Raw genomic sequence first — 25050 nt, forward strand, 5'->3', positions numbered from 1 at the left:
TTCGAGGGGTTTGTGTCCCTAACGAATGACGACGCGTCTCAGCGTCCGTTTAAAATCCTTAGAGATACTGGTGCGGCGCAGTCGTTTATATTGTCTGATGTGTTGCTCTTATCTGACGATACATACTGTGGTTCCAGCGTGTTAGTGCAGGGTATCGAAATGGGTTTTGTCCCAGTGCCATTGCACTTTGTGAAAGTACACTGAGTTAATCAGTGGAATATTCAGAGTGGGGGTACGTCCTATGTTGCCAGTGAACGGTGTGACCTTTATAATGGGTAACGATATTGCCGGAGGAAAGGTAGTACCCGTATTGGAAGTATTGGATAAAAGTGACCACTCTCTCTCGAATGAGCTGGCACAGAGTTATCCACATGTGTTCCCCGCTTGTGCTGTCACTCGTGCTTAGGCACGACAAGAGGGTGACGTGATAGATTTGTCTAACACTGTTCTGTTCAAAGAGGTTGATCAAGAGGATGGATTGTGTGATACCTCTGAGAAGTTGATCACCTCTGACAAACAGCCCAGGAAAGAATCAAAGAACGTTGAACTTATTGCTGATGCAATACAGTTACCAGTCACTAGTGAGCAGCTGATTGCTCACCTAAAGGTTGACAACAAGCTTGCTAAATGTTTTTCTAGTGTTGTCTCATTGGAAGATGTAAAGAAGAAGAACGTGGCTTACTTCATTGATGGTAATCTCCACATGCGTAAATGGAAATCCCATGTTGAAGCGGGTGGAGATTGGAATGCTGTTTACCAAATAGTGATTCCTACAGCCTTTCGACAAAATGTGTTATCCCTTGCTCATGATCACCAGTGGTCTAGTCATTTAGGAATCACAAAGACTTATGATCGGATCCTTTGACATTTCTTTTGGCCAGGTTTAAAACAAGATGTGGCTCAGTCCTGTCGGACATGCCACACATGTCAGATAACAGGAAAACCAAATCAGGTTATTCCTCCCGCTCCTCTTTGTCCCATACCTGTCATAGGTGAACCATTCGAGCATGTGGTGGTTGATTGTGTCGGACTGTTACCGAAGACAAAATCGGGTAACCAGTTTTTGTTAACGATTATGTGTATGGCTACAAGATACCCCGAGGCCATTCCTCTGCGAAGGATTACAGCCCCGGTAGTGAGTAAAGCCTTAATAAAATTCTTCACGACATTCGGGTTACCTAAGGTGGTACAAAGCGATCAAGGTACCAGTTTCCTATCCAAGCTCTTCAAGCAGGTGTTAAAATCCTTGTCAATTACGCACCGTGTGTCAAGCGCCTATCACCCAGAGTCTCAGGGTGCGCTTGAAAGATGGCATCAGACACTGAAGTCTATGCTACGTAAATATTGTTTGGAATCTGAGAAAGATTGGGATGAGGGAGTTCCTCTAGTTTTGTTTGCTGCTCGTGAAACTGTGCAGGAGTCCCTAGGTTTCAGCCCGGCTGAACTAGTGTTTGGTCATACAGTGAGAGGACCAATGAAAGTCCTTAAAGAAAAGTTTTTGTCCCAAGAGTTGTGTACAGGAGATGAGAATGTGTTGGACTACGTTAGTCGCTTTTGTGAGCGCCTACACCAAGCTTGTGCTCTCGCAAAGGCAGCTCTGTCTTCCTCACAGAGGAGCATGAAAAGACACTATGATAAAGAGGCTGTTTCTCGTCCACTACAGCCAGGTGACCAAGTACTGGTGTTATTACCTGTTCCAGGATCTTCACTGTCAGCTCGTTTCTCTGGTCCTTATTTAATTGAAAAGAAAATAAGTGAAACTGACTATGTGCTAAAACTCCTGATAGACATCGCCAATCTTGTGTGTGTCACATTAACATGTTGAAAGCTTACCACACCCGACCCATCACACAGTTAGAGAGTTCAAAAACAGAGGAAGGTACTGCTGTCTCCTCTGCTACTACTGCTATGATAGTGGACTGTCATATTGATGATGTTGATGGCTTGGAGTTGCACAATACTCAGCAGCAGTGTGTTAGATTGCCAACTCAGAAATGCTGCTGTCTATCCAATCAGGTCTGGATCATTTAACGGATGAACAGGCCAATGATATTGTGAGGCTACTACACAGTTTTCCATGTCTCTTTAATGACGTTCCTACTCGCACAAACGTGTTGGAACATGACATTATTGTTGGAAATGCTACACCTATCAAGCAACACCCATATCGTATCAACGCTTCCAAGAGGAAGATAATGAGGGATGAGATGAAATATTTGTTGGAGAATGACCTGGCTACGCCAAGTTTCAGCCCTTAGAGTTCTCCTTGCATTCTGGTTCCTAAACCTGATGGTACGTCCAGGTTATGTACGGATTATCGAAAGGTAAATTCTGTCACAATGCCCGATTCGTTCCGGTTACCCAGACTGGATGACTGTATCGACACTATTGGTGCTGCTAAGTATGTAACTAAGTTGGACCTCTTAAATGGTTACTGGAAGGTTCCGTTAACTTCACGTGCTTCTGAGATTTCTGCCTTTGTGGCTTTTGGGATGCAAAATGCACCAGCCACTTTCCAACGATTGGTTAACTCCGTATTAGCTGGCGTTCCTAATTGTAGTGCATACCTTGATGACCTAGTGATTTATTCGTCTGAGTAGTCAGATCATGTTGACTCTCTAAGGGTAGTATGTGAACGGTTGGCAGCTGCTTCTCTAACCCTGAACTTGGCAAAGTGCGAGTTTGGGAAGGCTACTGTTACCTATCTCGGTAAAGATGTTGGCCATGGACAGGTGCGCCCTGTTGATTCCAAGGTCTTGGCTATAACAGCATTCCCTGCACCTACCACCAGACGAGAGCTACGCCGCTTTTTAGGGATGGTTTGCTACTACCGTAGCTTCTGTAAAAGTTTCTCTGCGGTAGTTGCTCCATTGACCGATTTCCTCAGTCCGGCTAGATCATTTGTGTGGTCCCCTGATTGTAAGAGAGCTTTTGAATCTGCGAAAGCCCTCTTATGTAGTACCCCTGTACTTGCTGCTCCGGATTTTGAACAACCGTTCAAGCTTGAGGTAGATGCTAGTGCCAGAGGGGCTGGTGCTGTTCTTCTGCAGCAGGACAAGAATGGAGTGGATCATCCTGTTTGTTATTTTTCCCGTAAATTTAATAAATGTCAAACAAACTATGCAACAATAGAACAAGAAGCTCTTGCTTTGTTGTTGGCTCTGCAGTACTTTGAAGTATATATTGGTTCCAGTGCCTTACCAGTGATTGTATATACTGACCATAACCCCTTAGTTTTTCTCTACCGGATGTACAACCAGAACCAGCGCCTTATGCGTTGGGCGCTGATTGTACAAAATTATAATTTGGAGATCCGCCACAAAAAGGGTTCTGATAATGTATTGGCAGATGCTTTGTCTCGTGTGTAAAAATTATTTTTGTATGTTTTGTGAGGTTGACTTTGTTGTTGATCTTGTGGGTTATTCATTGAAATACTGTAGACGCAATCCCCCCCTAGGGTTGCTCTTTTAAGGGTGGGAGTGTTACGGATACAAGTATCCTGTGTGTGTATCCTGTGTGTATCCTGTGTTCTTTTCTCTCCTTCTCCCCTCACATGTGAAAATCATCACTCCCCAATCAGTCACCAATCCAATCATCAATCAGAAGACACAGCTCCTGTTTCCTACCCTATCACAGTTCCTTACACTTGGTTTAAAAACCCTGTCAGTTGTTTGCTCTAAAGCTCAATCTCTCTGTAAATGCCATGTCTGTAGGTCTCTGTGTTTCACTCTCTCTTTGTGTATTAACCTCTCTTTTGTTTGAGCACCGCCATAGCACTTTGTCCTCACCTGTGAGTATTGCTTTTGGTTATGGTGTTTGTTTGCTGGTGGGAAAAGGGGAAACTAAGACAAGTCGCCCATGGGCATACACTACCCGTAGGTAGACTTTTGTTAAATACACTAGTTAGAACTGGGCGGACCACCCACTGTATTTTTGGTTAGTAAGTTAGCTGTTGTTAAAGTAGGCTAGTCTAGCTTAGGGGTGTTTCTCTTCCTTTCTCAGTCTGCTGTCCCCACCTGCTTCAAGATGACCACCATTGTTCCTGTAGCCAAGAAGGTAAAGGTAACTGAACTTAATGACTATAACCCCGTAGCAATCACTTCTGTCATCAGGACGTGCTTTGAGAGACTAGATCCACAGACAATGCAATCGCCATCGCACTGCACACTGCCCTATCCCATCTGGACAAGAGGAATATCTATTTAAGAATGCTGTTTATTGACTATAGCTCAGCATTAAACACCATACTATCCTCCAAGCTCATCATTAAGCTCGAGGCCCTGGGTCTGAACCCCGCCCTGAGCAACTGGGTCCTAGACTTCCTGACGGGCCGCCCCCAGGTGGTGAAGGTAGGAAACATCACCTCCACTCCACTGATCCTCAACACTAGGGCCCCACAAGGGTGCGTGCTCAGCCCCCTTCTGTTCTCCCTGTTCACCCATGACTGCGTGGCCAAGCACACCTCCAACTCAATCATCAAGTTTGCACACGACACAACAGTACAACACAACAGCTTGATTACCAACGATGACGAGACAGCCTACAGGCTGGTGAGGGCTCTGGGAGTGTGGTGCCTGGATAACAACCTCTCACTCAATGTCAACAAAACAAAGGAGATGATTGTGGACTTCAGGAAACAGCAGAGGGTGCACACCCCTATCTACATCGACGGGGCCGCAGTGGAGAAGGTGGAAAGTTTCAAGTTCCTTGGCGTACACATCACTGACAAACTGAAATGGACCACCCACACAGACAGTGTGGTGAAGAAGGCTCAACAGAGCCTCTTCAACCTCAGGAGGCTAAATAAATTAGGCTTGTCACCTAAAACCTTCACAAACCTTTACAGATGCACAATTGAAAGCATCCTGTCAGACTGTATAACCACCTGGTACGGCAACTGCACCGCTCACAACCGCAAAGGCTCTCCAGAGGGTGGTGCGGTCTGCCCAACTGGGGGCAAACTACCCACCCTCCAGGACACCTACAGCACTGGACGTCACAGGAAGGCCAAAGGATCATCAAGGACAACAACCACCTGAGCCACTGCCTGTTCACCCCACTATCATCCAGAAGGTGAGGTCAGTAAAGGTGCATCAAAACTGGGCCCAAGAGACGGAAAAACAGCTTCTATCTCAAGGCCATCAGACTGTTAAACAGCGATCACTAGCATATTAGAGGCTGCTGCCTATAGGCATAGACTAGAAATCACTGGCCACTTTAAGGAATGGAACACTAGTCACTTTAATAATGTTTACATATCTGGCATTACTCATCTCATATGTATATACAGTTTTCTATACTATTCTACGGTATCTCATTCACTTAATGTTTACATGTCTTGCATTACTCATCTCATATGTATATATTGTTTTCTATACTATTCTACTGTATCTTTGTCCGTTCCGTTCTGACATCGCTCGTCCATATGTATATAGTCTTAATTCATCCCTACTTAGATTTGTGTGTATTGGGTATATGTTGTGTAATTTGTTAGATATTACTTGTTAGATATTACTGCACTGACAGAGCTAGAAGCACAAGCATTTCACTACACCCGCACTAACATCTGCTTATCACATGTATAGTGGGGAGAACAAGTATTTGATACACTGCTGATTTTGCAGGTTTTCCTACTTACAAAGCATGTAGAGGTCTGTATTTTTTTTTAATCATAGGTACACTTCAACTGTGAGAGACAGAATCTATAACAACAATCCAGAAAATCACATTGTATGAGTTTAAGTTATTCATTAGCATTTTATTGGATTTTATAACAAAATAAATAAACAAACTAAGCCGTTGACCAAAAGGTTGTGGCCAAAAAGGGAGAGCAAAACAACAAACGCCTACTCCTGTCTTAGACTATCGTCTACACATAACTGTTACAGGAGGAACGCTTCTCTCTACCTAAAGCCTGCCTAGGTTAACAGAGACAAGGTGCCCAGTCACAGAAGCTTTATCTGAGGTAGGAAAAACCAACGTCCTCACAGGTCCCCATCTCTACTCCCAAACCTCCCCCAGCTCCTCTCCTGGCACACCTACAGTGGCAGAAAAAGTATGTGAACCCTTTGGAAATACCTGAATTTCTGCATAAATTGGTCATAACATTTCATCTGATCTTCATCTAGGTCACAACAATAGACAAACAGTCTGCTTAAACGAATATAACACACAAACAATTATACGGTTTCATGTCTTTATTGAACACACCGTGTAAACATTCACAGTGCAGGGTGGGAAAAGTATGTGAACCCTTGGATTTAATGACTGGTTGACCCTGCTTTGGCAGCAATAACCTCAACCAAACGTTTTCTGAAGGTGCAGATCAGACCTGCACAACGGTCAGGAGGAATGGTGGACCATTCCTCTTTACAAAACTGTTTCAGTTCAGCAATATTCTTGGGATTTCTGGTGTGAACTGCTCCCTTGAGGTCATGACACAGCATCTCAATCGGGTTGAGGTCTGGACTCTGACTGGCCCCTCCAGAAGGCGTATTTTCTTCTGTTGAAGCCATTCTGTTGTTGATGAACTTATGTGTTTTGGGTCATTGTCCTTTCGCATCACCCAACCTCTGAGCTTCAATTGGTGGACAGATAGCCTAACATTTTCCCGTAAAATGTCTTGATAAACTTGGGAATTCATTTTCCCGTCAATGATAGCAAGCGGTCCAGGCCCTGAGATAGCAAAGCAGCCCCAAACCATGATGCTCCTTTCACCATACTTCACAGTTGAGATGAGATTTTGATGTTGGTGTGCTGTATCTTTTTTCTATATAGACAAGAAAAATACAATAATTTGTGTGTTATTAGTTTAAAACCTGTTAGGGATCTTGAGTCCCATTTGGGAACTTTCCCTCCCACGTTCAGCTGGAATGTGGCGCATGGAACGCAAAAAATATTCTTAAAAATATTTAACCTCCACACATTAACAAGTTCAACAGCTCAAATGAAAGATAAACACCTTGTTTATCTACCCAGCAAGTCAGATTTCTAAAATGTTTTACGGCGAAAACATAGCACATATTTATGTCAAACCACCACCGAAGACACAGCTAATTTGCATAGCCAAGTTGAACAAAATATGCAATCAACAAACGCAGGATTAAAAGAAAAATAATTCACTAACCTTTTGAAATCTTCATCAGATGACAGTAATATAACATGTTACACAGTACATTTATGTTTTTTTTCAATAATATGCTATATATATCCATAAATCTCTGTTTACAATGACGCATTGTTCAAAAAATGCTACTCAAATGTCCTGAGAAATGACGATAGCTCCGGCAGATAACAAGCAATACACATCATAAACTTTAACTAAATATGCATGTTCTGCATATATATAGAAAGATACACTTCTTCTAAATGCAATCGCTGTGTTACATTTATTTTTAACGTTACAGAATTCGTTCACTAGGCTGTAATATGAGTCGGCGCTCAGAAATTAGCATTATGGCTCCTCTATCTTGGAGTCCACAGAAACCCAAATTTAACACATAAATATTCCCTTACCTTTGCTGTTCTTCCATCAGAAGACCTGGAAGGAATTATACTTACCAAAAACAGCGTTTAGTTGTGAAGTCTGTGTCTGTCGGTTATCAAACACGACATATTTCGGTTGAAATGCAGCCAAAAGTCAAGTGGATGCGCACCAAAACGTCGAAATTACATATCATATGTCGACTAAACTTGTCAAACTACGTTCATAACCAAGCTTTAGCATGTTATAAAGGTGCACAACAATCCTGAGGACGAACAGAAACACAAGCATCGTTTAATCAATCTTGGAAGAGAGAGATCACCGGAGGAGAGCGCGCATGAATGTGACCTTTTTTTTTTGCGTGACCGAAAGGTTTTGGGCCGCCAAAACTCTCGTGAGCGAGCGATTCTCACAATGAGAAGCCCCATTGAAAGCAGACATCGCGCTGAAGACATAGAAACTGTTCCCAGGTCTGTAGGTGCTTGGGAAGGGTGGGGGCGATGACGTCAAAGTTGGGCCAACTTTTATGATGACAAGAGAGAGTTTGGGAGAATGACTGCCCTGAGAGTTCTGCTTTACATACAGACATAATTTAAACGGTTTTAGAAACTTCAGAGTGTTTTCTATTCAATAATATTTTTTACATGCATATATTTGCAATTTATGACAGATTTTGTTTCTGTTTAATATGGGCATGCAATTACTCCAAAGGGGGCAGCAGACAGCCCTATCTTTATTAAGCACACTATGTTTGTCTATTGTTTTGACTATTGTTTTGAAGTTCATATCAAATTTGATGAATTTATGCAGAAATCCAGGTATCCAGGTAATTCCAAAGGGTTCACATACTTTTTCTTGCCATAGAGGAAGACATAAAGCAATTAATGGGCCCAGCTGTGTACTAATTGGCTTTACACTGAGTATCTATCCCCTAAGGAGGATGCTGTCGTGTCGTCTTCCTCCAGACGAGACTTCTGGGTCTCGATGGGATAGCGCATCTGCATTGCTGTGGGCTCTCCCCGATTGGTGAACCACCTGGAAATTAAAGGGTTGAAGCGACAGGAACCATCTTGTTATTCGGCTGTTCGTGTCTTGCTTGACCGCCATCCACTGGAGGGGCGCATGATCCGTGACCAGCATGAATCGCCTCCCCAGGAGATAGTACCTCAGGTATTCCAGTGCCCACTTAATTGCCAGTGCCTCCCTCTCTATGGTCGCATACTTCCGCTCCCTGTCGGGACAGCTTGCGGCTTATGTATAGGACGGGATGTTCCTCCACCCGTCCCCTTGGGGCAGAACAGCCCCCAAGCTGGTGCTGGGGCATCGGTGTGGACAGTGAAGGGCTGCTGGAAATCTGTGGCTCTCATCACCAGCTCCGAGCACAGCATGTCTTTGAGGTGGAGGAACGCCCCCTCAGCTTCTGATGTCCTACCACCCTCACCGGGTTCCTCTGCTTAGTCATGTTGGTCAGTGTGGTGGCGATGGTGGCATAACTTGGGATGAACCGCCTGTAGTAACCTGTTGCACTGAGATTTGATCAGACCGCTTCCGATGGTGTAGCCAAGGTATTTAGCCTCGTTCAGTCCCATAGTGAGGGCCTGGTGAGGACGGAACCGCGTGTCCATAAGCCTCTGGAAGGTGGCAGTCGCTCTGTGCAAGCCGAAGGGGAGGCAAACGTACTGAAATAGTCCATCCAGGCTGGCAAAGGCAGTTTTGTGGCGGTCTTCGGGGCCCAGAGGCACCTGCTAGTACCCCTTTGTGAGGTCGATGGTCGACATACAGCTGGCTTCCCAAGCCGCTCAATCAGCTCATTGACCTTCAGGATGGGGTAGGTCGTCGAACCTGGAGATGGTGTTGAGGGCTCTGAAATCATTGCAGAAGCGAATAGACCCATCGGTTTTGGCACCAGCTCGATATGGCTGGACCATTTGCTGGTGGACGGCTCGATGACACTCATCTTCAACATCTCCCTCCTCTCTTTCCGTACCATCTCCCGGCATGCTTCTGGTACCCTGTAGGGTTGGAGATGGACCTTCCTTGGCTCAGTGACTATGCGATGGCAGAGCAATTTGGTTAACCAAGACCCTTTGGTTATGGTGGACAACCTTTTCAAGATCTCGCATCTGCTGAGCCGTAAGAGTGGTGCCAAAGGTAAACTTTTCTGGAGAACGTTCTTCTCCGTTTGACTTAAGTCCCATAAGCACTTTGCCTCTCATCCACGTAGGCTTTCAAAAGGTTGATGTGGTATATCTGCGCCATTGTCCGGGCTGACTCACCCTGTAGTTGACCGAGGACACTTGCTCTGTCACCACATATGAGCCCTGCCACTGAGCCAGGAGCCTGTGTTCCGGCGTGGGGATGAGGAGGAGTTTCTTATTTCCTGGGCAGAACTGTCGTGGCTGGGCTATTCTATTGTACGCCGGGGCTTGAGTTTCCTCTGCTTTGGTCATGTGTTCCCTCACCACCAACAATTTCGCTGCCATTCGGTCCTTCACGAAGGTGACGTGTTCGATGAGGAAATGGTACAGGCAGGGTTGATTCTCCCAGGCCTGCTTGGATTAGTCAAGGATGCCGCGACAGGGCCGCCCATAGAGCAGCTTGAAAAGCGAGAAGCCTGTGGAAGCCTGGGGAACTCCTGGAGCGTGAAAATGAGGTGGGGCAACAACATATCCCAATTCTTCCTGTCCCTCAGGGCCGCCCAAAGAGCAGCTCAAAAGGCGAGAGGCCCGTGGATGCCTGGGAGACCACTGGGAGCGCAAACATGAGGTGGGGCAACAACATATCCCATGTCTTCCTGTCCATGTTCACCACCCGGCATAGCACACTTGTTATGGTTTTATTCAGCCGTTCACAAAGCCTGTCCTTCTCAGGGTGGTACACACCGGTCCTTATTTGTTTGACCCAGATCCTTCATCAGTCTGGATATGAATGGCGTTCCCTGATTGGTCAGAATGGTGGTCGGGAGGCTCGCTCGGGAGAACATTAGATACAGTTTCTTTGCTATGGCTTTCGTTGCCATCAACCTCAGGGGAATAGCTTCTGGGAACTTCGTTGCATAGTCCACCACCACCAAGATATACTCATGTCTGCAAGCAGAATGCGGAAGGGGTCGCCCCAGGTTTATGGCTATGTGCTCAAACGGGGTCTTCATAATTGGGAGAGGGATAAGAGGGTTACGGTATGTTCGCTTCGCAGCAGTGCGTTGGCAAGTGTCACAAGGTTTGCAATACGTAGCGACATCTTAGATAATCCTTGGCCAATAGAAACACCCCAGCCCCGCCTTCCTCCACAGAAGCTTGAAAAGGGGGCAGTCCCTCCCCAGTAGCACCAGTACCGTCATACGATCAGGGTAGTCTTCCCGGCAGGGGTAGTGGAAGCTGACTAGGACTGTGGGGTAGCATTTGGTGTCCCCGTGGATGCAGGCAATGGCAGTTTCCGCCTCGAGACGGGGCGTGTTGGCCAGGACCTCCCGTACCAGAGACACCATGCTTCCCGAATCCAGGAAGGCCTCCCAGTCCTCCCTCTTACGCACACTGGCACACACCGAGCCGGGGCCAGCTCCACATGCCAACATACCTGTGGTGCGGGACATTCCACCTGGTCATGGGGGGTGGCTGATGATTCAGTGGGCATAGGGATGTCTACACTGGGGCAGTGTCTAGCCATATGACCATATGTGGTGCACTTGAAACACTGTATAGGGCCCTGAGGCATGACCTTACCAAAAGTCTTGACTATGGGGCTCGGTGCTGGCCTGGCCTTGTCGACTATCCTGCTAACCTCTGGGCCCGGTCTCTGGGGTTCAGCTGATAGCGGGACTGAATCTCCGCCTTCTGACATGAATAATCCACGGCAGCCCCTTCCTCACAATGTCATAGTACGCCTGGGGCGTTGCCTGTGAGCAGGGGAGCCAGGCGGCCCGCCCATTCGTCCTGAGGCCATCTCTATCTCTGCGCCATTTGTTCGAAAGCCAGAAGGTAGGCCTCCACATCGTCGTCCTCCGTCAGACATGGAATCAGCACATTGACATTGGGCATCCTACAGTCCCTGGGAGATGGGCGGTCTACTATTTCGGCCTGGAGAAGGTCTAGGGTCTCCTGTTGGGCGAAAGTGCAGGCCGTTAGCTGATGCAGCAATTCTTCGCTCATGCCTATCAGCAGGTGTAGTGGGCTTCCGATAATAAATAGAAAAATTATAAACCACAGCCACGGGAAAGGGGAAAGGTTGTGGTATTGCCTCAAAGTATCTGCATTCTCCACCAGTTGTGAATGGCTCAGCTTGTCCAAAGCACCCTAACACAGGCGGGAGGCATGAAATGAACAGACCAGAGGCAGTGGTTGTGACTCCTTTTCTTTTGTAATGTTTACTAAACGGGTCTTTTTTTTCCGGCCAAAATAACTCAGGGAACGTCCAACACTGAAACACCAGAGTAACAAAACAAATAAACATAAACTAAGCCGTTGACCAAAAGGCTGTGGCCAAAAAGGGAAAGCAAAACAACAAACAGCTACTCCTGTCTTAGACTATCGTCTACACATAACAGGAGGCATGCTTCTCTCTACCTAAAGCCTGCCTAGGTTAACAGAGAGACAAGGTGCCCAGTCACAGAAGCTTTCTCTGAGGTAGGAAAAACCAACGTCCTCACAGGTTCCCGTCTCCCAATCCTCCCCCAGCTCCTCTCCTGGCACACCTATTTAGAGGAAGACACAAAGCAATTAGTGGGCCCAGCTGTGTACTAATTGGCTTTACACTGATTACCAATCCTTTGAGGAGGGTGCTGTTGTGTCGTCTTCCTCCGGCTGGTCACTGAACTCTCACAATACATTGTGCACAGCACTATTTACTGAACAACTTAATATCAAACACAAATTGTGAAGATTTACTATCATTTTAATGGTGATAATAAAATGATTAAAATGTTTCCATGTGACAAAAATCTTTTTTAACCTAAAAGACAATAGACTGAACAAGATTGTCAATACAAAGATTACCATATATCTGAACGGCACATATAAATATTTTTTACACTTACGTATTTGCTATATAGCTTACACTGTAACTATAAGACAAAATGTAATCCACTGACGAGTTGGTCTTTTTTTGGGATACAAAAATGACATAATGCTCAATTGTAGGAGAAAAAAATATCTTGCTTATGAAAATAAATTAAATACACTGTCTTAGTCTAGACAATTACTTAGGATTTACATGTTTAAGTCAATTCGACATGGGATATTCCATGGTCCTCGATTCCTCAAAAGAAAGCTGAGGGCAATAGTTTAACTTTAACACTATCAACATACTTGGAATAAGTGCATGGATTAATAATCTGGCAGTCCATTAGCTTTGACACATAAACACTGGGATAAAACAAATGAACAATTCGGGTGAGGACACTTTTCACAGACAATGCAGCAATCTTGACATACTGTTATTTGGTTTTTGGCAAGCTTTCCGTCTCCCTTCCCAAAACTTAAAAAGGGTGCCATTACATGAGCAGTCAAAGACATATTACACACTTTCATATAGTGGTCAGAGTTATGCACACATTATACACACACATCCAAAGGACAAGAGACAAAAAGAGAGATTGTCACCTGAGAATTAAAAAGGGTTTGTTACCACAGCCACAAAGTCAACCTTGTCTATAGTAAAAATTCATTTAAACCAACATTTGCTTTTGGCCTTAATTTAAGGTTAGGCATAAGGTTAACAGTGTGTTTATGGTTAAATTTAGGATTAGGTTTAATATCACATTTTAATTTGAGAAATTGTAAGAATGGGTGGCCTGTACGACTTTGTGGCTGTGGTAAGTAGGGATGGGCATTCAATAATTGAATGACTCTTTTGTGATTGGGTGCCCAGGAGGTCCAGGTCAGACCAATTTAATTCACTCTCCATAATCCCATAGTGCCAGTGCTAGCCCATAGCCAAATGTTTAGCTAGCCAGCTAAAGTCAGCATATTCGCAAACTAGCACAACATAGTGCAGTGTCCTTAGCTAGCTAACTTGACAGCTAACACAGGCAGCTGTTTCATGTAAATGAATCCATTGTGATTTAATTATAATGTCAATACTCGCTACAGTGGTTAGTAAATTGGAAGAAGTATTCAGTGTGCAATGCGTCTGTGCTAGAGGTCTCCAAGGATCCACCTGTACCTGAATACCCAAGACCCGAGCGGGTCCGGATCCAGAATTCTAAATAATGTCACGGGTCTGGGTCGGATCTGATATGATTGTCAAAGGCCGCCGGTATGTGTAATTTTAACTGACTTGTCCCGGAAGAGCCTGTACATATCCGAATGCGACTCTGTAGACAGAGAGAGAAAATGTTGATAATTTATGCTGTTTTTCACGAGAGTGGAGCGTGGCGCATGTAGCTTGTTGTTGTTGGCCAATCATAAGTCAACAAAGCGGCAATAGGCTATTCAGTCCGAGAACCAAAAGTGTGTGGCACATTTAGGAGATATCTAATGGAAGATGGAATAAAAATGCCGGAATTAAACGTTAAAGAAGAAGGATAGGCTACAACAACCAAGAGCCAACGGGAAGGCTGCTACTTAATATTCTGAATGGAGTTGTTGTTATTTGTAACTGTAGGATGAGAAAGCACATGCCCGCAGCCTCAATTAGCCTAGCTAGGTAAAGTTAGCTAGCTTTTCCCTGCTTGATGCAGTCAAGACAAGTATCATATTTGATGATAAATAATCTAGATAGGGAAGCAATTAGTCTACTATCTCGTGAGTTAGCTTGGTTGGTTGCCGTCTCTCCCTCCATGCTCCACCACCTGCTAGAGCGGCACCTCTCTCTCCCCTCACGCTTGATTAGCCCCGGTTAATAAAGTAGTTTAAAAAATGACTTTTCTGCTGCTTCCCTTACTCGGATCTAACCAGGTTTGGCTCCGACCAGGTCTGTTCGGAACGGTTCTCGATCTCGTCGCGTCGCGTCTGTTCGGGTCTCTAAATAAAAATGTATTTATATCGGGTCAGGGTGCGAAAGCCCTAGGTCCATTTCAGAACATTTTGGACCCGTGAAGACCTCTAGTCTGTGCACTTAGGCTATGGACTGGTAGCTAGCTATGTTGCATATGAAGTGTGACTGGCTTATGACCGTGGATGTACAGAGAAATTGCCCTCTTTTTTCCCTTATGTTGTCACTCGTTGGGTTCCCCACGTGGGGGTTCATGCTCTCTGATTGGCTCAAAGTCAAGTCGTTGGCCACTGAACAGTATTGCAATTCTACAAGTAGAAACAACGCTACCGGGTCGGCACGAAACATGTACCTATCGGCAGTCTATTGGTAGTAAGATTCTCTGTGTGTTTCACGCTTTAGGGACCTTTACCTCCAGTAAAGAAACCTTCTTTTAAAGGATTTCATACCATTTCCTACTACAGATAAATAATTTTCCATTCACGTACACATACAATAGACAAATATATATTGTAATGCCTTGCAGGTCCTTTTCCTTGACGATAACCATTTTGAGAAACAGAATACATTCGACCTTTGTTTACTCAATCACGCTTTGTCTCTGCTGGTTGACCTGCTTCTGAGGTACAGGATGGCACAGGAGGATTCTGATTCAACCCATCACCAAACCATAAAATCTGCAAACACTTTACATCGCACCTTACTCCTTTGTACATGATCCTCTTAGCCCCTTCCAAAGTCACTGCACATGAAAGCAGGCCGGAGAGGAGATGGGGTGTTGCAGGAAATGCTGCCATTTTCATACAGAGTAAAGACTCTCAAATGAGACATAGCTAAATGTATACATTCACTCATTTCAGCCACTGTGAGTTTGCTCATATTGTTCTAGACTAGAGAAACAAATGTTTCTATTTCTCTGCAGAGTGGAGTTTAATGTGAAATGTCTGTATGAAATGTTACTCCATTTGGACTCACATTATTACATGTGGGATTCCTGAACGGCATTGCCATGTCCCTTGTTCTGAACCTCATGGAGGGTTCTATCCTGACTGGATCCATGTTCCCCTAGGCTTTGTTCAGTACAGAACAGTATGTAGCAGTCAGGGGGTTTGTGTGAAGCACCCGGGCTCAGACTGTTTGTCTGGGTCTGTAGGATCAAGGCAGGACTGGGCACGTGGAGGAGGTTAAGGTGTAGGGAGCCGACCCAACACTGCATTAATTAGTGCTTTTGTACTTATGAGCATCCCTGTCGAGACAGTGGCAACTAACACTGGTAGTGAATGTGCTGGTGTTGGTGCACTTTGCCATCCACGTGTGAGTGGGTGTGTGTGTGAATGTCTGTGTAGATCTTTGGGTAGACTTTGGGGACCTCCAGGCCGTTGCCTCCCTGGGCCAGAAGGAGCTGCTGCTGCTGGGTAATGTACTCCTCGTAGGTGAGAGAGCCCAGGCAGTCTTTGTCCCCGCTAGATGGTGGGCAGGCTGACACCCGGGGAGGCGGGCGCTGTGAGGCGTGGGTGGCAACTACCCTTCCAGAGGAGCAATGGTGTTTGGACTGGCAGAACCACAGCAGAACAGTACCCAGGATGAACACCACGCCGGCTGGGATGCCAATGATCACAGGCCAGGGCAGGCTAGGAGAGATGGCTGTGGGGACAGGGATGTGGTGAGGCTTTGGATCTGGAGGGGAGAGAAGATGAGATTTGAGTAGTTATGAGAAGCTTGGTCAAATGTCACTATTAAAACTTGATGGAGAATACATACAGTAGAAAATAAAACCATTACAACAAACAAACACTTCAGTTATGCATGAGGCCATGTTTTGTTTGGTTGTGGATGTAACAGGATATGACATGGTTTTAACAGAGTAATAATCTAACAGGGTAATGGTGTAGCAGGGTCTTATGGTTAAACTGGGTGTACCCAGAGTAATAACGTAACAGGGTAAGAGTGTAGCTATGGTAAAACAGGGTGTAACAGTGTAAGAATGTAACAGGGTAAGTGTGTAGCAGGGTGTTATGGTTAAACAGGATGTAACAGAGTAAGGGTGTAGTAGGGTGCTATATGGTTGTAACAGAGTGTTATGATTAAACAGGGTGTAACAAGGTAAGGGTGTAGCAGGGTGTTCCACTCACCTGGCAGCACAGTGAGGAAGGCACTGCGGAAGCTGTAGCCCATGGTGTTGGCGCCCAGGCAGATGTACATGCCAGCATCCTCATCCTTGGCGCGGGTGATGAGCAGCTTGTTGAGGTAGGAGCCATCTGGCCTGGACCATACATCTCCCGTGGGCAGCACCACAAAGCGATGGTCGCCCACCTCGATGGTGGAGTTGTACTTGTTCTCGTTCCCCGGCTCCACCCGCTTCAGCCACTGAATCACCGGCTTGACGTCACTGCGCACCTTGCACTGGAACGAGGTTGTGCCACCATAGTCTACTGTGGTGTTCACCGGATGAGTGCCGGTCAGGATGGGCTTGGAGTTTGTCCGCTCTATGATGGAAAGACAGCAAAGTTATTGCCATGTTCAGCACTTTCCTTTCCTCTCTTTCTCCGTGCTGCAGCTAGAATAGGATGAGGTTGATGGAGAAAATTCCACATTTGACACAAGAAAGCACAAGCTGCATTCACTTCATCCTCACCGCTTCTGTGTTTGGTAGAAACATGTGTTTTTGAAGTCAGCACACAGCTGGGATACAATGAGGAGCAGATGTCGTTAGAGAGAGGGAGCCTGAGACTCGCCACGCCAAGCCAGCCCAGCTCTAACCCAACCTCACAGCTCAACACTCAAATCAACCACTACCAACCTAAACCCAAACCCCATCCTCAATACTCAACTATAAACCAATTTGGCCAGTGAACATTAGTTCATGCCCAACCTCCAAACTCAACTGCATCAATACTCTACTTCAACCCTAGCTCAATGCTAATCCAACCTTACCATTCAACATTGACCCAAGCATATGAATCAACCAACAACGAATAAATCTATACTGAAAGTAAGTGACCAAACTTACGGATGACTTCCACTTTGTATGTGGCGTTGATCTCTCCAGCCCGGTTGGAAACGTGGCAGGTATACTTCCCACTGTTCTCAGGGGTCAGGTTCTTCAGACTCAGAGTCCACTTCTTCTTACGGCCCTCACCCACCTCCCCAGGGGTCAGCGGCTTGCTGTCCTTCACCCACACGATATCTGGACGAGGGTTCCCGCTAGCCATGCACTTCAGCCGTACTGAGCTGCCCACTGGCCTGGCTATCACGCGCTTCCTCATCTTGGCTGGCTGTGTGAAGCGTGGTCGGACTGCGATCAAAGAAAGGGTTGTTTGCAATAAAGTGCGTTTACAATCAAAGAAATGGTGTTGTTGGGGAGAACATCACAGGAATGTTTTTACAAGTTTTATAATGGTATGCACATCAGACAGCTATTAAATACTGTAATGAATCACGCTGCATGACTTAGAAAATAATTAAGGTCTGTTTATTTGACAACTTTTCTAACACCCAACAGTATTTCTGGTGTGGTAGCACTACTCAGCATAATTTAACCTGCCAAGGGGCACCTTCACAAAATAATTTTCACTCAGCAGCTCAACGCTTGTTGTATATAAACTGTGCTGAGATTGAGTCAATAGGAGAAAATATATACAGTAGTGGACTCCAGTTTGATAAGACTGGTCTGGCCTTCTAGAGAGCTGAGAGCAGAGAGTGCCACAGCTCAGTGGGAGCACTTCACCACCACACTTCACAGTGCAAAAATACTCATGGCAGCCCAGGGTAGCATATGGCTACATTCTGCAGCCACTGAGTCCAAGCGGCAGCCAACGGAGAGAGAGAGGGGGGGGGAGATGGAATGTTTCCCCAATCACACTTCACTTAAATAGCCTGCTCTCTGGCCTGTCAGAGGCAATTACCAAAGCAAACAGTACCCTGCTGTTGAGGTGAGTGGGGGGTTATTTGTGTGTGTGTGTCAGAGAAGCACACACAGGGTAGAGTGGGTCCAGGTGTCTCCAGATGCAGAACTAGACCTACACCCCCTAACTAGAGTACGGGCCACTACATACCCAGCAGTAAGAGAATGCCCTGTTTCTAAATTAACTAGGGTCAGATGAAACAAGAGATAAAGGTCAGAGAGAGAGTGCTCAGTGTCTTACCAAATTTCCCTGACTGGTCAGTGCTGTATTCTGCGTCTCCCGCTGTTCCAGCTCCATCCCTCCCAGTGCTGGCGTCATCTACAGACAGAGAGAGAGACAAGACAGACAAAGGTAGCAGGGCATTACGGTCAGTGGGAGAAAAAAACCCTCAGTTTTATAACTCACTGTAACCTCCTTTACAGCTCTAGCTGTGACCCAATACGCTCTAATGGCTGTAGGAGTGGGATTAGGACAGAACCAGAATCCAGTGTCCAGTAACATGGGACACGATGCTGAAGACCCCAGATCATATCTCCTATCTCATCTCTGTGACTCGTCCTGCTCAAAGTTTTGTCCTGCCACCCCCAGTATCTCACTCCAGGAGATGGATTAACAATGATGAGTCAATGCCAAACAGATCTGCCATACTTCACGCCACAAAACCACTTCAAGATGTGGCCATACTCTCACAGAGCAGTTCGTCAGAGAAGCAAGAATCAGACGTTACAACAGGTGGGACTGGGTAAACCAGTGGAAACTTGTTTAAACAGATACATTACTTATCTATTGTCAGTGGCCATCTGTGCTAATATTGGACTGGCTGGCCTGCGCTGAAGATCTCAATCAAAAACCGATGCTTGTGAAAAGAGCGAGCCGAGAACTGTCTTGGACCACCTGCGAGCTCCACGTGCATTGATTTGAAGACAATGTCTTTGGATTCAGCTATTTGGACTGAGAATATATTTGAAATGCCAATAGAAAAAAAAGAATAAAATATTTTTATAGTGCTGGATGGTAATATCTGACTAAGTGGTAAAATGAGTTGCTGTATGGTACTCTGGTTACACCACCCTCTCCCCAGCTCCTCCCTCCACCACATGACCGGCATGTTCAGAAGACAGGAGAGCACCACTGATGATAGGGCATCTGACAGCTTCATTATCACTCAGTAATGCTCCTTACAGTGGACCCCTACACTCCCTCCTTCCACAGTACCCTTTCTTCAAGTCTGTCTAATGCACATTCAAACACTAAAGGCACTATGAGAGGTTATTTTGATTACACTGTGCACTTAAATCTGAGCACACACACAGAGAACATGTTGAAAATCATTCATTCAAGTTCAGCTGTACTCAATAACAATACGCACCCTCGTTTGATCAGATCCCTACCCTTTAATCAAAAGCCAAATGTCTTGCCTAGAAAAACATACAGTAATATAACCTCCACGAAATAGCAATAGATTTCTTGATATACATCCAAACACCACTCCATGCCTGCAGAAAATCAACCCCCCCTCACCCGCGGCAGCCCGCCCATCAAAAACTCTCCCTGATTTATGGAAAGTCAAACAAAGACATGCAGTATGAGGGATGTCAGGTTTCTCAATAAAACAAACTAATTTTCCCCTTTCTTCAGGCACAACAGTGTGCAGCATTTCACACATTTACTGTTTGGGTGCCCTGTGACAGGACTGTTTGTGTAACCCCACAGTTTATTTGCTTTCATGTCTGCCAAGTAACGAGGCTGGTAGCTCGAGAGGGCCAGGTGTTTGGTCAACAGAAATTTAAATCCCTGAGTCCGGTGTTGGTGTAGGGCTCTGTTTTCCAACAGGGTCATGTCCTTCTAGGATTTTAATTTAGAGACACTGGTTCTCAGTATGGACAGTCTAGTCTAGTAGCAAGAGGGTGGGTGGGTTAGTGTCTACTCCCCACATTTATTCACTGGGAGGCAGGTGATACCAGGCCAAGCCAACTCTTCACAGTTCAATTGTGGCTTAAGTGGTGAAGGGTTAAAAACTCTCAGAACCAGAGCGTTACCACAACATGTTTTAGATTGATGTACCCAATATCAGATAATAACCCATAGATGCAAAGATGGTCGGACAAGAGCATTACACCCAACTAAACACAGACATTTAACCAAACTATCAAAATAACACCTAGTCCCCACAGGGCCAAGGTTACCCCCCCAGCTTCAAACTAATTAAGATTTATCTCAAAGCCACACTAATTACTGCAATCTTTTCTGCGTATTGAGCAGAAACTAGAGAGTGAAATCCGAGAGGGACTGTTATTCCAACTCAACACATTCAAAGCTCCTGAGGATTGACAGTGTGCAGCACTAGCTACAGTCTTCACCCCCAGCACTCTGATTTATACAACTCCAGAGCCTAGCTTATGGAAAAAATTACAGTTCGGTGCTGTTACACAGGTCTGTATTAACGGCTGGCTCTTAACGGAGGGGGAAATTTACGAGCCTTGGTCACAGCACAGACCTTACTGCATTACCCACTACACGCATACAAAAGAATGAACAACACAGAAAGACTGACAGATTAACAACCTGTTGAGGATAAAAACAGTCAAAATCGCACCAGATGCATCTTTGAAGTGTTAACATTTTTAAAGTTCATTAAACATGACTGATTCAGCGCTATTAAATGTTGACATTTCACAACATTTCCTAGGTGTGTGAGTTTTAATCGCTTTTAATGGCCAAACTATGTATGCTTGGCTTGCATTGAAAGACTCAATTCGCAGAGGCCCTCCACAACAGTGGAGGCTGCTGAGGGGAGGACGGCTCATAATAATGGCTGGAATGGAGTCAATGGAATGGTATCAAACACGTTCCTTTTCACTAAGCTGTCCAACTGATACTTGCTTCTTTTAAAGCTATTTTAGACTGAGCCAAGGCAACAAAATTTAGGACTAATACTATTTACTAAATGTGATTACGCATTGCAATTTCTGAGTTCCATCTCGGTCCGAAATATGAACGTTTAAACATTCTGTGAACTGTTTCCAGTATTCAGCTTATTTCATAAGGTAATCCATGTGCATTACCCAGGTTGCCTTTCTCTCTGACATGGGTCCATGGGAAGGAAGCGCAAGTCAGATTTAGGGATGCCTTATTCTGTCGAGTGGAGGATTGACCCGGCATTAAGCATTTCCTCTACTCTTTAGTGATTACTGGCACAGAGGGGGGAACGACTTGGACCACGCAACATCCTACCTCAGGGCAGGGTTCTCAGGGACCTCAGCACCAGGAGAGACAGAGGACCAAAACTGGGCTGACTCTTGGCCCCTGGGCTATCTTTTCTGTGCCCTGTACCACTGCCCTATATGAGCCTGGACCCAGCTGCTCTGAAGCTCCCCTGTAGCAGCTAGGAAGGGCAAACTAACAAATGAACAGCTAAAGTACCTTTTCAGCTCACATTTGCTAACATTCTTTGGCAAATGACAGGAGTGGAATGTTAGCTAAACAGACTGGTATCCAGACTACAACTAAAGCACTAGTAAGAAATAGTGTAACATTGTGATGATCATAAGTGCATTGTCCCCATCTGTTGAACAGATAGGGGATGGGTTCCATTTAATCAAAACAGCATGATACCAATGTATCTACATCTGTATTTGGAGCTGACATCCTGAGAGCCAGCCTAGTGCAACATGGCAGTGGCTCAGTCAGGGATGGTAACTTAAGCTATAGCTACAACTTTTCCTTACTCAGACTGGGGACCCCACGATAAACACCTGCTATTTTAACAACTCAGTCGGACCCCTTACAAATGCCAACTGTATAAGTACCTTCTAAATCCAGAAGCAAACAGAGAGCAATCCAGGAGCCCATTCAAGGACTGAGAGGTTCAGCTCTCTATGTTTAAAGTCAACACAAACAGACTAGTATTTCACGTCCCAGGTGGGTGTGCTGAACCCGGAGACCATTCACGTTTGGGGTTGCTTCTCAGCCAAGGTAGTGGGCTCACTCACAATTTTGCCTAAGAATCGAGAGCAACTTCTCCCAACCATCCAGGAACAGTTTGGTGATGAACAATGCCTTTTCCAGCATGATGGAACACCTTGCCGTAAGGCCAAAGTGATAACTAAGTGTCTCGGGGAACAAAACATCGATATTTTGGGTCCATGGCCAGGAAACTCCCCAGACCTTAATCCCATTGAGAACTTGTGGTCAATCCTCAAGAGGTGGGTTGACAAACAAAAAGCCACAAATTCTGACAAACTCCAAGCATTGATTATGCAAGAATGGGCTGCCATCAGTGGATGTGGCCCAGAGGTTAACTGACAGCATGCCAGGGCAGATTGCAGAGGTCTTGAAAAAGAAGGGTCAACACTGCAAATACTTCATGTAATTGTCAATAAAAGCCTTTGACACTTATGAAACGCTTGTAATTATACTTCAGTATTCCATAGTAACATCTGACAAAAATATCTAAAGACAATGAAGCAGCAAACTTTGTGAAAATTAATATTTGTGTCATTCTCAAAACCTTTGGCCATGACTGTACAACGCTGTAAACCTGAAAGAAAACCTACATCCAGAGGCTGCTGTTCTGCTTGCCAGAAATTCTGGGTCACTAAAACACATGATGACCAACTTCCATCAACACGTCTCCAATGCTACTAGGGACAATATAGTTGTAGACCACTGTTATTCTACCCACAAGCAAGTATACAGGGCTCTCCCTCGTCCGTCATTCTGCAAATCAGATCATCACTCCATACTCCTGCTTCCTGTTTACAAGCAGAAATTCAAACAGGAATTACCCATGACTTGCTCTGTTTGAGAAATGGTCACCAGAATCAGAGATTATACTACAGGACTGCTTTGCTAGCGCTGATTGGAATATGTTTTGAGACTCCGCCGATAACACAGACGAGCTAACCACCTCCATCACCGGCTTCATTAGAAAATTTGAGGGTAGACAACATCACCTCCACCACTCTGACCCTCAACACAGGGGCCCCACAGGGATGTGTGCTTAGTCCCCTCCTATACTCCCTGTTCACCCATGACTGCGTGGCCACACACAACTCCAACACCATCATCAAGTTTGCTGATGACACGACGACCGGTGATGATGAGTCAGCCTACAGGGAGGTCGTCAGTGACCTGGCGGTGTGGTGCCAGAACATCAGTAAGACCAAGGAGCTGATAATTCACTACAAGTAATGGGGGAGCGAGCACGAATCAATCCACATCGACGGCGCCACAGTGGAGCAGGTCGAGAGCTTCTGATGTCCAAGTTCCTTGGTGTCCAAATCACTTAAGAATTACCGTAAAATGGTCCAAACACATGCGACAGCGCCTCTTCCCCCTCAGGAGGTTGAAAAGGTTTGGCATGTGCCCTCAAATCCTCAAAGAAGTTCTACAGCTGTAGCATTGAGAGCATTTTGACTGGCTGCATCACTGCCTGGTATGGCAATAGCACCGCCCTCGATCACATGGCACTACAGAGGGTGGTGCGGACCGCCCAGTACATCACTGGGGCCGAGCTCCCTGCCATACAGGACAGCTATAAAATTGTTAAAGATTCCAACCACCCAAGCCATAGATTATTCAATTTTTTCCCCCATGGCAAGCAGTACCGGTGCCTCAAGTCAAACTACTCTACTACTCTCATCCAGAGGATGGATACATTACGGGCACATTGTTGTTCAGCTGTTCATATGGGAAGTACATATTCGTTGCATGAGAAATATGTGACTCGTTTCAGGAAACTAGGGATATGTCGCACATCACTACTTCACAGGACAGCCATTTCAACGTAAACTTTTTTTGTTTATCAAAATGCATTTTTTTGTCTTAAATACCTTCTGGAACATGTGAACTTCATATGCCTTAAACTTGTATGTTATGTCCTCCTAAACTTGTATGTTATGTCCTCCGCTCTCTCCACTGGCTTCCAGTTGAAGCTCGCATCCGCTACAAGACCATGGTGCTTGCCTACGGAGCTGTGAGGGGAACGGCACCGCAGGCTCTGATCAGGCCCTACACCCAAGCAAGGGCACTGCGTTCATCCACCTCTGGCCTGCTCGCCTCCCTACCATTGAGGAAGTACAGTTCCCGCTCAGCCCAGTCAAAACTGTTCGCTGCTCTGGCCCCCCAATGGTGGAACAAACTCCCTCACGACGCCAGGACAGCGGAGTCAATCACCACCTTCCGGAGACACCTGAAACCCCACCTCTTCAAGGAATACCTAGGATAGGATAAGTAATCCTTCTCACCACCCCCCTTAATGATTTAGATGCACTATTGTAAAGTGGCTGTTCCACTGGATGTCAGAAGGTGAATTCACCAATTTGTAAGTTGCTCTGGATAAGAGCGTCTGCTAAATGACTTAAATGTAATGTAAATGTATATGTAAATATGCATACAATTGTTAAATTACGTTCCTAGTTGGTTTAGTCACAGTAAAAGACAGCAACATTCCCGCTAGCCATGATTGGCTGACATAATGAGTGGGCTGGACATGCCGAGAGATGAGCTCAGACTGGTCTGCTGTGTAGCACGCTTCTGTCTATTTGAGCTGGTCAGCATGTGTAGGTAATCCTGTCTAATGTTTCTTTAAAAAATATATATCCCGTAGTAGAACTGCATAAGATGTGCTCTCCACTTTCTGGAGGACCGAGTTTTGAAATCAGTGGAATTGAAGTATGATAGCTAAGGAGATGGCGAAAACAACTGTCTCCGGATTACATCTTCAAACTA

At 45.5% G+C, this 25050-nt stretch overlaps 1 protein-coding gene across 4 annotated transcripts in view; it reads right to left on the minus strand.

The window, feature by feature from the left end:
- Positions 1 to 12352: 12352 nt before the first annotated feature.
- Positions 12353 to 25050, minus strand: part of LOC135526162 (fibroblast growth factor receptor-like 1) — a 66682-nt gene continuing 53984 nt past the window's right edge. For all 4 annotated transcript variants that reach the window (XM_064954297.1, XM_064954296.1, XM_064954294.1 and 1 more), the window contains 4 exons: positions 18559 to 18636; positions 17424 to 17708; positions 16546 to 16899; positions 12353 to 16090 (listed from right to left, as the gene is read on the minus strand). In XM_064954297.1, the coding sequence (XP_064810369.1) occupies positions 15678 to 16090; positions 16546 to 16899; positions 17424 to 17708; positions 18559 to 18636 (1130 nt within the window). In that variant the 3' untranslated portion in view covers positions 12353 to 15677. The remainder of the gene's footprint in view (positions 16091 to 16545; positions 16900 to 17423; positions 17709 to 18558; positions 18637 to 25050) is intronic.

This window comes from Oncorhynchus masou, chromosome 32 (genome assembly GCF_036934945.1).
Source record: "Oncorhynchus masou masou isolate Uvic2021 chromosome 32, UVic_Omas_1.1, whole genome shotgun sequence".
Lineage (NCBI taxonomy): Eukaryota > Metazoa > Chordata > Actinopteri > Salmoniformes > Salmonidae > Oncorhynchus > Oncorhynchus masou.